Raw genomic sequence first — 14,757 nt, forward strand, 5'->3', positions numbered from 1 at the left:
GGAGGCTTACATAAGGTTGAGGAAACAAGGTTCAGTCAGAGCTTTGGAGGGATACAGGATAGCCAGGAGGGAGCTGAAGGAAGGGATTAGGAGATCTAAGAGAGGGCATGAAAAATCTTTGGCGGGTAGGATCAAGGATAACCCCAAGGCCTTTAATGCGTATGTGAGAAACATGAGAATGACGAGAACGAGGGTAGGCCCGATCAAGGACAGTAGTGGGAGACTGTGTTTGAGTCAGAAGAGATAGGAGAGGTCTTGAATGAGTACTTTTCTTCAGTATTTACAAATGAGAGGGACCGTATTGTTGAAGAGGAGAGTGTGAAACGGACTGGTAAGCTAGAGGAGATACTTGTTAGGAAGGAAGATGTGTTGGTCATTTTGAAAAACTTGAGGATAGACAAGTCCCCCGGCCCTGACGGGATATATCCTAGGATTATGTGGGAAGCAAGAGAGGAAATTGCAGAACCGTTGGCAATGATCTTTTCATCTTCACTGTCAATGGGGGTGGTGCCGGGGGACTGGAGAGTGACGAATGTTGTGCCCCTGTTCAAAAAAGGGAATAGGGATAACCCCGGGAATTACAGGCCAGTTAGTCTTACTTCTGTGGTAGGCAAAGTAATGGAAAGGGTACTGAGGGATAGGATTTATGAGTATCTGGAAAGACACTGCTTGATTAGGGACAGCCAGCACGGATTTGTGAAGGGTAGGTCTTGCCTTACAAGTCTTATTGAATTCTTTGAGGAGGTGACCAAGCATGTGGATGAGGGTAGAGCAGTGGATGTAGTGTACATGGATTTTAGTAAGGCATTTGATAAGGTTCCCCATGGTAGGCTTATGCAGAAAGTCAGGAGGCATGGGATAGAGGGAAGTTTGGCCAGTTGGATAGAGAACTGGCTAACCGGTCGAAGTCAGAGAGTGGTGGTAGATGGTAAATATTCAGCCTGGAGCCCAGTTACAAGTGGATTTCCGCAGGGATCAGTTCTGGGTCCTCTGCTGTTTGTAAATTTTATTAATGATTTGGAAGAGGGAGTCGAAGGGTGGGTAAGTAAATTTGCAGATGATACGAAGATTGGTGGAGTTGTGGATAGTGAGGAGGGCTGTTGTCAGCTGCAAAGGGACTTGGATATGACGCAGAGCTGGGCTGAGGAGTGGCAGATGGAGTTCAACCCTGTCAAGTGTGAGGTTGTCCATTTTAGAAGGACAAATAAGAATGCGGAATACAGGGTTAATGGTAAGGTTCTTAGTAAGGTGGAGGAGCAGAGGGATCTTGGGGTCTGTGTTCATAGATCTTTGAAAGTTGCCAGTCGGGTGGATAGAGCTTGTAAGAAGGCCTATGGTGTATTAGCGTTCATTAGCAGAGGGATTGAATTCAAGAGTCGTGAGGTGATGTTGCAGCTGTACAGGACCTTGGTAAGGCCACAGTTGGAGTACTGTGTGCAGTTCTGGTCGCCTCATTTTAGGAAAGATGTGAAAGCTTTGGAGAGGGTGCAGAGGAGATTTACCAGGATGTTGCCTGGAATGGAGAATAGGTCGTTCTATGATAGGTTGAGAGTGCTAGGCCTTTTCTCATTGGGACGGCGAAGGATGAGGGGTGACTTGATAGAGGATTATAAGATGATCAGGGGAATAGACAGAGTAGACAGTCAGAAACTTTTTCCTCGGGTACAACAGAGTGTTACAAGGGGACATAAATTTAAGGTGAAGGGTGGAAGGTATAGGGGAGATGTCAGGGGTAGGTCCTTTACTCAGAGAGTGGTGGGGGCATGGAAAGCGCTGCCTGTGAGAGTGGCAGAGTCAGAATCATTGGTGACCTTTAAGCGGCAATTGGATAGGTACATGGATAGGTGCTTAAGCTAGGACAAATGTTCAGCACAACATTGTGGGCCGAAGGGCCTGTTCTGTGCTGTATTGTTCTATGTTCTATGTTCTATGTTCTATGTTCTATGATATCAACATACACCTCTCTAGAAGCACAATCCACCATATTCTTCTCCTTTGTGGTCACTGATGCAAAGTATTCATTAAGGACGTTACCCAATTCCTCCTTTTGCACACCTAAATTCCCTCCATTGTCCTTGAATGGACCTGTCCTTTTCCTAGCTTCCCTGGTTATGATCTTTTGGAAATCTTTATCACAGAGGGCTGTGGGAGCTAGGTCTTTTGAGTATGTTTGGATTACCCAGTGGTGGACAGGATTATCGGGATGGTGTTGGTAAAAGCGTGTTTTTGAAGCATGAAATGTTCAATCAACAATGATTGTGTTCAATGATGTACCAGTCTCGAGGGGCTGAATGTGTGGTACTGGAAAAGAACAGCAGGTCAGGCAGCATCCGAGGAACAGGAGAATCGTCATTTTGGGCATAAGTCCTTCATCAGGAAGGGCTTAACCCTGAAATGCTGATTCTCCTGTTCCTCGGATGCTGCCTGATCTGCTGTGCTTTTCCAGCACCACACTCTTGACTCTGATCTCCAGCATCTGCAGTGCTCACTTTCTCCTTAAGGAGCCAAATGGCCTATTCCTATGGGATGGGCAATAAACACTAGCTTAGTTGCAACCTATGAATGAATAAAGAAAAAGTGCCACTTATGAGTCAAGGCCTGAGTGTTCCCTGGGACAATGATGTACATACACTGCTGTGTTTTAATCATTGTTTAACACAGATACACCCTTCTAATAGCAGGAAGAGCAAACAATACAGCCTGTTTATTTCAGGATATTTCACACAATTGCTCAATAAACGCTTTCCACATAAGGCTCAGCAATTTTTAAAAATCCATTAATTGTATGTGAGTATCGCTAGCCAAGAAATTTCTTTTCCATTTCTGATTGTTCTTGAGAATGTGGTAGTGAGCTGCCTTCTTGAACCACTGTGGGTTGACCCACAATGCCCTTACGGAGGGAATTCCAGGATTTTGACACAGTGAGACTGAAAGAACAGTGCTAATATTTCCAAGTCTGGATGGTGAATGGCTTGGAGGGGAACTTGCAGGGGGTGATTTTCCATTGTACCTGCTGCTCTTATCCTTCTAGATGGAAGTGGTTGTGGTTTTGGAGGTGCTGTCGAAGGATCTTTGGTGAATTTGTTCAGTGCATCTTGTAGATAGTATACACTGCTGCTACTGACTGTTGGTGGTGGTGGGAGTGGATCTTTGTGGATGTGGTATACCAATCAAATAGATTGCTTTGTCTGAGATGGTGTCAAGCTGCGAGTGTTGTTGGAGCTGCACCCAACAGGCAAGTGGGAGTATTCCATCACACTCCTGACTTATACCTTGCAGATAGTGGACAGGAGGTGAGTTATTCACTGCAGTATTCCTAGTTTCTTACTTGCTTTTGTAACCAATGTGTTTATTTGGGGAGTCCAAGTGATTTTCAGGTCAATGGTAATCCTCAGGAAGTTGATAGTGAAGGATTCAGTGATGGTAAGACCATTGAATGTTTGGGGCAGTTGTTAAACTTTCTCTTATTGGAGATGGTCATTGCCTGGCATTTGTGTGGCACGAATGTTACTTGCCACTTATCAGCCCAAGCCTGGATATTGTCCAGGTCTTGCTGCATTTCAACATGGACTGCTTCAGTATCTGAGGAGTCATAAATGGTGCTGAACATTGTACAATCATTCGTGAGCGTCCTCACTTCTGGCCTTATCAAGAAGGCAAGGTCATTGATGAAGTAGTTGAAGATGGTTGGAATTAAGAAAAACTGGTTGAATGATGTTTGATTGTCTTAAAAATCTATCTGGTGCTTTGATACCCTTAATGGAATCCTTTGTCTTTACCAGAGATCAAGGAGTCAAGAGCCAGCAGTCACAGCCTAAGGATAAGGGGTAGGCCTTTCAGGACTCAGTTGAGGAGAAATATCTTCACCCAGAGAGTGGGAAGTCTGTGGAATGTTCTGACACAGAAAGCAGTTGAGGTCAAACATTAAATATTTTCAAGAAGGAGTTTCATAGCTAAAGGAAGCAAAGGAAATGGGGAGAAAGAAGCAAGAGAGGAATAAGTTGGATGAACAGCCATGGTGATATTGAATAGTGGAGCAAGCCCAATGGTTGAATGGTCTATTCCTGCTCCTATTTGTTATGCTTCTAACTGGTCTGGGCAACATGTACCTCCAGATACTCAACAACATGGTTAATACGAAATTGCCCTCGAAAATGACCGATCAAACCACCCAGTTCAAGGACAACTGTTGGAGGCCGAGCCATTGACAACCACATCTTCATGGAAGAATCCAGAAATTTATGAGCTTAGTTGGTATTATCGAACAAACAGACTCACCTGCCCCTGTGGGCAAAGGCACCCAGGCTCACAGGCCTCCTGCTGACACTCTGTTTCAGACCGAAGGTCTGAGCAGCTATGTGGGCAAATATTTGCGCATTTACTGAAGGTCTGGTTTTGTGGACAACCTAAAAAATGAGTAGATGAGATTGTTAACCAAAGACCACTGTAACAAAACTTCATCTCAATGATTCCATTGTAGAATTGATTTGTTGCTTTAAATAATACCTTGTATCAACACATAGTTTTTCTTCAGGTCCCCCAGAACATTTGAATTGAACCTGCCTCCCCCACACTCTCAGATAATACATTCCAGACCCTAATGACTCGCTGAGGGGAAAAGGTTTTTCTCCTGTTAGCATTGATTCTTTTATCAGTCAGCTTAAATTCATGTCCTCTCATTCTTGATTCCTCCAACAATGGGAACAGTTCCTTCTTATTTATTAGCAGCAGCAACAGGCATACCTAAAAATGAGGTGTCACCCTGGTGAAGCTACCATACACCAATACTTGTGTGCCAAACACAATAAGCAGCAAGTGATAGGTAGAGTTAAGTGAGAGATCTAAGAGTTACGGGAGCAGATCTAAGCTCTGCAGTTATAGAACAGAGAACAGTAAAGCACAGTTTAGGCCCTTCGGCGCATGATGTTGTGCCGAGCATTTATCTTACTTTAAGATCAACCTAACCTACACACCCCTCAATTTACTGCCAGCCACGTGTTTGATCAGCAGCCGCTTAAATGTCCCTAATGTCTCTGACTCTACTACCACTGCTGGCAGTGCATTCCACACACCCACCACTTTCTGTGTAAAGCACCTATCTCTGACATCTCCCCCACACCTTCCTCAAATCACCTTAAAATTATGACTCCCTCATGACAGCCATTTCTGCCCTGGAGAAAAGTCTCTGGCTATCTACTTTACATCTCTGCATCTCATTACCTTGTACACCTCTATCAAAACACCTCTCTTCCTTCTCTCCAGTGTGAAAAGCCCGATCTCACTCAACCTCTCTTCATAAGACAAGCCCTCCAATCCAGGCAGCATCCTGGTAAATCTCCTCTGCAACCTCTCCAAAGCATCTACATCATTCCGATAAAGGACCAGAACTGGATACAATATTCCAAGTGTGGCTTAACCAGGGTTTTATAGAGCTGCAGCAAAACCTCACGGCTCTTAAACTCAATCCCCCTGTGAATGAAAGCCAAAATACCAGATGCCTTCTTAACAACCCTATCAACTTGCGTGGCAACTTTGAGGGAACCATGTATGTGGACCCCAAGATTCTGCTGTTCCTCCACACTGCCAAGAATCCTGTCTTTAACCCTGAATTCAGCATTCAAATTCAACCTTCCAAAATGAATCACTTTGCACTTATGCAGGTTGAACTCCATCTGTCACTTCTCAGCCCATCTCTGCATCCTGTCAATGCCATGTTGTAGCCTGCAACCGCCCTCGACACTATCTACAACTCCATCAATCTTTGTGTCATCGGCAAACTTACTAACCCACCCTTCCACTTCTTCATCCAAGTCATTTTTAAAAAAAACTACAAAAAGCAGAGGCCCAATAACAGATCCCTACGGGACACCACTGGTCACCGACCTCCAGGTGGAATACTTCGCATCCACGACCACTCGCTGTCTTCTTTTGGCCAGCCAATTCTGTATCCAGATAGGAAAATGTCCCTGTATCCCACACCTCCTTACATTCTGAATTAACCTACCATGTGGAACCTTGTGGAAAAGGATATGTAAGATATAGACTGTAGGGAAATAGATGGTGACATCTTGCAAAATTTCCATATTACAGAGGAGGAAGTGCTGGATGTCTCGAAATGGGTAAAGGTGGATAAATCCCCAGGATCTGATCAGGTGTACCCGAGAACATAGAACATAGAACAATACAGCGCAGTACAGGCCCTTTGGCCCTTGATGTTGCACCGATCCAAGCCCACCTAACCTACACTAGCCCACTATCCTCCATATGTCTATCCAATGCCCGTATAAATGCCCATAAAGAGGGAGAGTCCACCACTGCTACTGGCAGGGCATTCCATGAACTCACGACTCGCTGAGTAAAGAATCTACCCCTAACATCTGTCCTATACCTACCACCTCTTAATTTAAAGCTATGCCCCCTCATAATAGCTGACTCCATATGTGGAAAACCCTATCTAAACCCCTAAAAACCCTATCTAAACACCTGAGCTCTGTGGGAAACTAGAGAAGTGATTGCTGGGCCTCTTGCTGAGATATTTGTATCATCGATAGTCACAAGTAAGGTGCCGGAAGACTGGAGGTTGGCAAATATGGAGCCACTGTTTAAGAAGGGTGGGAAGGACTAGCCAGGGAACTATAGACCAGTGAGCCTGACCTCAGTGGTGAGCAAGTTGTTGGAGGGAAACATGAGGGACAGGATGTACATGTATTTGGAAAGGCAAGAACTGATTAGGGATAGTCAACATGGTTTTGTATGTGGGAAATCATGTCTCACAAAATTGATTGAATTATTTGAAGAAGTAACAAAGAGGCTTGATGAAGGCAGAGAGGTATATGTGATCCATATGGACTTCAGTAAGGCGTTCGACAAGGTTCCCCATGGGAGACTGATTAGCAAGGTTAGATCTCTCGGAATACAGGGAGAACTAGCCATTTGGATTCAGAACTGGCTCAAAGGTAGAAGTCAGAGGGTGGTGGTGGAGGGTTGTTTTTCAGACTGGAGGCCTGTGACCAGTGGAGTGCCCCAAGAATCTGTGCTGGGCCCTCTACTTTTTGTCATTTACATAAGTGATTTGGATGTGAGCATAAGAGGTACAGTTAGTAAGTTTGCAGATGACACCAAAATTGGAGGTGTAGTGGACAGCGAAGAAGGTTACCTCAGATTACAATAGGATCTGGACCAGATGGGCCAATGGGCTGAGAAATGGCAGATGGAGTTTAATTCAGATAAATGCGAGGTGCTGCATTTTGGGAAAGCAAATCTTAGCAGGACTTATACACCTAATGTTAAGATCCTAGGGAGTGTTGCTGAACAAAGAGACCTTAGAGTGCAGGTTCATAGCTCCTTGAAAGTGGAGTCACAGGTAGATAGGATAGTGAAAAGGCGTTTGGTATGCTTTCTTTTATTGGTTCGAGTATTGAGTACAGGAGTTGGGAGGTCATGTTGTGGCTCTACAGGACATCGGTTAGGCCACTGTTGGAATATTGCGTGCATTTCTGGTCTCCTTCCTATCTGAAAGATGTTGTTAAACTTGAAAGGGTTCAGAAAAGATTTACAAGGATGTTGCCAGGGTTGGAGGATTTGAGCTATAGGGAGATGCTGAACAGGCTGGGGCTGTTTTCCCTGGAGCGTTGGAGGCTGAGGGGTGACCTTTTAGAGGTTTACAAAATTATGAGGGGCATGGATAGGGTAAAAAGGCAAAGTCTTTTTCTTGGGATCAGGGAGTCCAGAACTAAAGGGCATAGGTTTGGGGTGAGAGGGGAAAGATATAAAAGAGACCTAAGGTGTAACGTTTTCACGCAGAGGATGGTACATGTATGGAATGAGCTGCCAGTGGTGGAGGCTGGTACAATTGCAACATTTAAGAGGCATTTGGATGGGTATAATGATAGGAAGGGTTTGGAGGGATATGGGCCGGGTGCTGGCAGGTGGGACTAGATTGGGTTGGGATATCTGGTCGGCATGGGCGGGTTGGACTGAAGGGTCTGTTTCCATGCTGTACATCTCTATGACTGTATGACTGTAAGTGCCTTACTGAAATCCATACATAACACATCCACTGCTCAACCTTTGTCAACTTGTCTCATCACATCCTCAAAGAATAAGGCTTGTGATACATGACCAACCCTCACAAAGACATGATGACTATCTTTAATCAAACTGTTTTTCCAATAGCCATAAATCCTATCTCTCAGAATCCTTTCCAGTACTTTGCTTACCACAGACATAAGACTGACTGCTCTGTAATCCCCAGGGATTTCCCTACTCCCTTTCTTGTACAGAAAAACAAAAAAAAACTTACCTCAAGCGTAGGGACCTTCATTTGCTGAGAGGTTTGATTATGATTATATTAAATTCCCTACAGTGTGGAAACAGGCCCTTGCCCAACAAGTCCACAACGACCCTCTGAAGAGTAACCCACACAGATCCATTTCCCTCTGACTAATGCACCTAACACTATGGACAATTTAGCATGGCCAATTCACCTGGCCTACACATCTTTGGACTGTGGGAGGAAACCGGAGCATCCGGAGAAAACCCACGCAGACACAGGGAGAATGTGCAAACTCCAGTCTCCCAAGGCTGGAATTGAACATGGGACCCTCGTGCTGTTAGGCAGCAGTGCTAACTACTGAGCCACCGTGCTGCCCTTACACGGTGCGAGGGAGGAGCAAAGGACTGCTGGGAAGGTGGGTATAACAGTTTAAAAAACTTACCTCAGGTGTCAGGGCCTCCATTTGCTGAGAGGTGTGAGGGAGGAGCAAAGGACTGCTGGGAAGGTGGGTATAAAACATTTTATTTTGAAAAGAGCGGCGAGGAAAGAGGGCAGAGAGAAACAAAGGCTGCCGGAAAGTTTTTAAGTGGGTGAGATCTAAACCCAAGACCCTATACCATAGGGCCTCCCTCCCATCCACCTCCTTTAACAATACTAAGCGTCTGTACACTTGGAATGTTTTCAGGTTTCTCTTTTTTTCTTCTTCTCTTCTCTTGTTTAGTCCTGTGTGGGCTTTCAGAGTAGCGGGATATGGATGTTCGGGCAGTTGCATGTTCCTCATGCAGAATGTGACAGGTGAGAGACATGACACATGTCTCTGCCGACTACATCAGCGGGAAGTGCACCCAACTCCAGCTCCTCGAAAACCGAGTTAGGGAACTGGATCTGGAGCTGGATGAACTACGGATTATCCGGGAGGCTGAGGGGGAAATTGAGAGGATGTACAGGGAGGTGGTCACTCCCTAGACACAGGGTAAGGACAGCTGGGTTACTGTCAGGGTGAGGAAAGGAACCGACTGTCAGAGTAGGGATCCCCTGTGGCCGTTCCCCTCAGCAATAAGTATACCGTTTTGGATACTGCTGGTGGGGACAGCCTACCAGGGGAAAGCCATAGTTGTCAGGTCTCTGGCACTAAGGCTCAGAAGGGAAGGGGGAGGAAATAGAAAAGCGCTAGTGGCAGGGGATTGAATAGTTAGACGGATTGACAGGAGATTTTGTGGTCAGAAACGGGACTCCTGGAAGGTATATTGCCTCCCCGGTGCCAGGGTCCGGGATGTCGCCGATCAGGTTTATAGGGAGAGGGTGAGCAGCCAGAAATCGTGGCACATATTGGCACCAATGATATAGCCAGGAAAGGGATTGAGGATCTGAAAAGTGACTACAGAGAGTTAGGTTGGAAGCTGAAGAGCAGGACGAGTAGAGTAGTGATCTCAGGTTTGCTACCGGTGCCACGAGATAGTGAGGTGAGGAACAGGCAGCGAATGCAGCTTAACAATTGGCTGCGAGGCTGGTGCAGGAGGGAGGGCTTCAGATACCCAGAACATCAGGATACCTTCTGGGGAAGGTGGGACCTGTACATGAAGGATGGGTTGCACCTGAACTGGAGGGGCACAAATGTCCTGGATCGGAGATTTGCTCGTGTGATTTGGGAGGGTTTAAATGAGTTCGGCAGAGGGGTGGGAATCAGAGCCACATACCTAAGAGGGGGACAGTTGCAGATGGGGCAGTGACATGACATAGTGAATCTATTGGGAAGGTTTCTCAAGCAATGAAACAAAGGGATCGGTTAAAGTGTGTCTGCTTTAATGCACAGAGTATCCAAAATAAGAGTGACAAACTTAGAGCATGGATCAGTACTTGGGGCTACGATGTTGTGGCCATAACAGAGATGTGGATTTCACAGGGGCAGGAATGGGTGCTAGATTTTCCAGGGTTTAGAACATTTAAAAAGAACAGGGAGGGTGGAAAAAGAGAAGGGGATGTAGCATTGCTAATCAGAGAGTGCATCACAGCTACAGAAACGATGGTTGTTGAGGAAGGTTTGTCTACTGAGTCAGTATGGGTGGAAGTTAGGAACAGCAAAGGAGCAGCCACCTCATTGGGGGTTTTCTACAGACCACCTAATAGCAGTGGGGAGTTTGAAGAACTCATAGGTTGGACTAATTTTGGAAAAATACAGATATAGTAGGGTTGTTGTTATGGGTGACTTCAACTTTCCCAATATCAACTGGAACCTCCTTAGGGCAGATGGTTTGGATGGAGCCTTTTTTGTCAGGTGTGTTCAGGAGGGTTTCCTTACTCAGTATGTAGACAGACCGACGAGGGGTGAGGCCATTTTGGATTTGGTGCTCGGCAACGAGCCAGGACAAGTGTCAGATCTCATGGTGGGAGAACACTTTGGTGACAGTGATCACAACTGCCTCACATTTACCATAGCCTTGGAGAGGGTAAGGAGCAGTTACCGAAGGAAGATATTTAATTAAGGAAAAGGAAATTATGAAGATATCAGACAGGAATTGGGAAGTACAGACTGGGAGCAATTGTTCCACAGAAAGGACATAGCAGACATGTGGAAACTATTTAAGGAGCAGTTGTTGCGAGTGATGCGTGAATTTGTTCCTCTGAGACAGGCAAGAGGGGTAAGATTAAGAAGCCTTGGATAACGAGAACAGAGGAGCTTCTTGTCAAAAGGAAGAAGGCAGCTTATGTAAGGTGGAGGAAGCAAGGGTCTAGCACAGCTTTAGAGGATTACAGGCTTGCTAGAAAGGAGCTCAGTTTCTAGATTAGTGTGATGCTGGAAAAACACAGCAGTTCAGGCAACATCCCAGGAGCAGGAAAATCGGTGTTTGCATATTTTCCAATGCTTCCACATCCTTCCCGAAATATGGCGACCAGAACTGTACACAATATCCCAAGTGTGGCTGCACCAGCATTTTGTATAGTTGCAGCATGATATTGCGGCTCCAGAACTCAATGCCTCTATGAATGAAACCTAACACAACGTATGCCTTCTTAACAGCACTATCTACCTGGGTGACAACTTTGAGGGATCTATGTACATGGACTCCAAGATCCTTCTGCACATCCACACTACCAAGGGCAGTTGACGTGGTGTACATGGACTTCAGTAAAGCCTTTGATAAGGTTCCACATGGTAGGCTGTTGGAGAAAATGCAGAGGCATGGGATTGAGGGTGATTTAGCAGTTTGGATTAGAAACTGGCTTTCTGAAAGAAAGCAGCGAGTGGTGGTTGATGGAAAATATTCAGTCTGGAGTCCGGTTACTAGTGGTGTTCCACAAGGATCTGTTTTGGGACCACTGCTGTTTGTCATTTTTATAAATGACTTAGATGCAGGCCTACGTGGATGGATTAGTAAGTTTGTAGATGACACTAAAGTGGTGGAGTAGTGGACAGTGTGGAAGAATGTTACAGGTTGCAGGGGGACTTGGATAAACTGCAGAATTGGGCTGAGAGGTGGCAAATGGAGCTCAATGCAGCTAAATGTGAGGTGATGCACTTTGGGAAGAATAACAGGAAGGCAGAGTGCTGGGTCAATGGAAAGATTCTTGGTAATGTGGATGTGCAGAGGGATCTTGGAGTCCATGTACATAAATTCCTGAAAGTTGGATAGTGCTGTTAAGAAGGCATACGGTGTGTTAGGTTTCATTCATAGAAGGATTGAGTTCCGGAGCCGTGATATCATGCTGCAACTATACAAAACACTAGTGCAGCCGCACTTGGAATATTGTGTACAGTTCTGGTCGCCATATTTTGAGAAGGATGTGGAAACATTTGAAAAGGTGTAGAGGAGACTTACCAGGATATTGCCTGGTCTGGAGGGAAGATCTTATGAGGAAAGGCTGAGAGACTTGAGTCTGTTCTCATTGGAAAGAAGAAGGCTAAGAGGGGATTTGATAGAGACATACAAGATGATCAGAGGATTAGTTCGGGTAGACAGTGAAAGTCTATTTCCTAGGATGATGATGTCAGCTTGTACGAGGGGGCATAACTACAAATTGATGGGTGATAGATTTAAGACAGATGTCAGAGGCAGGTTCTTTACTCAGAGAGTGGTAAGGGCATGGAATGCCCTGCCTGCTAATGTAGTCAACTCGGCCACATTAGGGAGATTTAAACAATCCTTAGATAAGCACATGGATGATTTTGGGATAGTGTAGGGGGACGAGCTGAGAATAGTTCACAGATCGGCGCAACATCGAGGGCCGAAGGGCCTATTCTGTGCTGTATTGTTCTATATTATTGTGAGCTTTATGACATAGCTCTATGTCCTAACACTCGCAATAACATAGAACATTACAGAGCAGTACAGACCCTTCAGCTCTCGATGTTGCGCTGATCTGTGAAACCAATCTGAAGCCCACCTAAGTCTGCACTATTCCATGTTTATCAAATGACTATTTAAATGCTCTTAACATTGGCAAGTCTACTACTGTTGCAGGCAGGGCTTTCCATGCCCCTACTACTCTCTGATTAAAGAAACTACCTCTGACATCTGTCCTATATCTATTACCCCTCAATTTTAAGTTATGCCCCTTTGTGCTAGCCATCATCATCTGAGGAAAAAGGCTCTCACTGTCCACCTTATCTAATCCTCTGATAATCATATATGTCTCAATTAAGTCACCTCTCAACCTCCTCTCTAATGAAAGCAGCCTCAAGTCTCTCAGCCTTTCCTCATAAGACCTTCCATCCATACCAGGCAATATCGTAGTGAATCTCCTCTGAACCATTTCCAAAGCTTCCCCATCCTTCCTGTAATGCAGTGACCAGAACTGCACACAATACCCCAAATGTGGCTGGAGTTTTGTACAGTTTTGTACAGCTGCACCATGACCTATCAATGACTTCTCATGTCCCTTCCTGGGCTTCTTAGTCTCTCTTTCAGTCTTTCCCAGCTAATCTGTAACTCACAAGTGCCCTAACTGAACCTTCACATCTCATCCTAACATAAGCCTCCTTCTTCCTCTTGACAACAAATTCAACTTCTTTAGTAAACCACGGCTCCTGCACTCAAATACTTCCTCCCTGCCTGACAGGTGCATACATATCAAGGACCCCCAGCAGCTGTTCTTTGAATAAGCTCCATATTTCAATTATGGCCATCCCTTGCAGTTTCTTCCCCATCCTCTGCATCCTAAATTCTTGCCTAATCACATCATTATTGCCTTCCCCCCGCCCCACAACTCTTGCCCTGCGGAATATAGCTATCTCTTTCCATCGCTCAAGTAAACATAACCGAATTGTGGTCAATATCACCAAAGTGCTCACCGACCTCCAAATCTAACATCTGGCCTGGTTCATTACCCAGTACCAAATCCAATGTAGCCTTGCCCCTTGTTGGACTGTCTACATACTGTGTCAGGAAACCCTCTGGCAAACATTGAGTACTTTAGATGGGTCAGTTTTTGTCCAAACTATGGTATTTCCAGTAAATATTTAGAAAGTTAAAGGCCCCCATAACAACTATTCTGTTACTCTCGCTTCTATCCAGAGTCGTCTTTGCTCTCCTTTCCTCTACATCTCTGGAACTATTTGGAGGCCTATAGAAATCTCCCAACAGGGTAACCTCTGCTTTCCTGTTTCTAACCCAGCCCAAACTACCTCAGTAGACGATACCTCAAATGTCCTTTCTGCCACTGAAATACTGTCCTTGACTAACCTCCCCCTCTTTTACCGTCTTCTCTGTTCTTACTGAAACATCTAAATCCTGGAACCTGCAACAACCATTCTTGTCCCTGTTAGAACATAGAACATAGAACAATACAGCACAGAACAGGCCCTTCGGCCCACGATGTTGTGCCGAACTTCTAACCTAGATTAAGCACCCATCCATGTACCTATCCAAATGCTGCTTAAAGGTCGCCAATGATTCTGACTCTACCACTCCCACGGGCAGCGCATTCCATGCCCCCACCACTCTCTGGGTAAAGAACCCACCCCTGACATCTCCCCTATACCTTCCACCCTTCACCTTAAATTTATGTCCCCTTGTAACACTCTGTTGTACCCAGGGAAAAAGTTTCTGACTGTCTACTCTATCTATTCCTCTGATCATCTTATAAATCCCTATCAAGTCACCCCTCATCCTTCGCCGTTCCAACGAGAAAAGGCCGAGAACTCTCAACCTATCCTCGTACGACCTACTCTCCATTCCAGGCAACATCCTGGTAAATCTTCTCTGCACCCTCTCCAAAGCTTCCACATCTTTCCTAAAGTGAGGCGACCAGAACTGCACACAGTACTCCAAATGTGGCCTAACCAAAGTCCTGTACAGCTGCAACATCACTTCACGACTCTTGAATTCAATCCCTCTGCTAATGAACGATAATACTCCATAGGCCTTCTTACAAACTCTATCCACCTGAGTGGCAACCTTCAAAGATCTATGTACATAGACCCCAAGATCCCTCTGTTCCTCCACCTGACTAAGAACCCTACCATTAACCCTGTATTCCGCATT

The 14,757-nt window shown here is 45.4% G+C and overlaps 1 protein-coding gene across 1 annotated transcript in view; it reads right to left on the minus strand.

Annotated features, from left to right (window-relative positions):
* Window positions 1–14,757, minus strand: part of LOC140476820 (SCO-spondin-like) — a 354,974-nt gene that overhangs the window by 61,786 nt on the left and 278,431 nt on the right. Inside the window, exon 60 of the mRNA XM_072569613.1 lies at window positions 4,279–4,406. Coding sequence (XP_072425714.1) covers window positions 4,279–4,406 — 128 coding nt within the window. The remainder of the gene's footprint in view (window positions 1–4,278; window positions 4,407–14,757) is intronic.

Source organism: Chiloscyllium punctatum, chromosome 5, assembly GCF_047496795.1.
Source record: "Chiloscyllium punctatum isolate Juve2018m chromosome 5, sChiPun1.3, whole genome shotgun sequence".
NCBI lineage: Eukaryota > Metazoa > Chordata > Chondrichthyes > Orectolobiformes > Hemiscylliidae > Chiloscyllium > Chiloscyllium punctatum.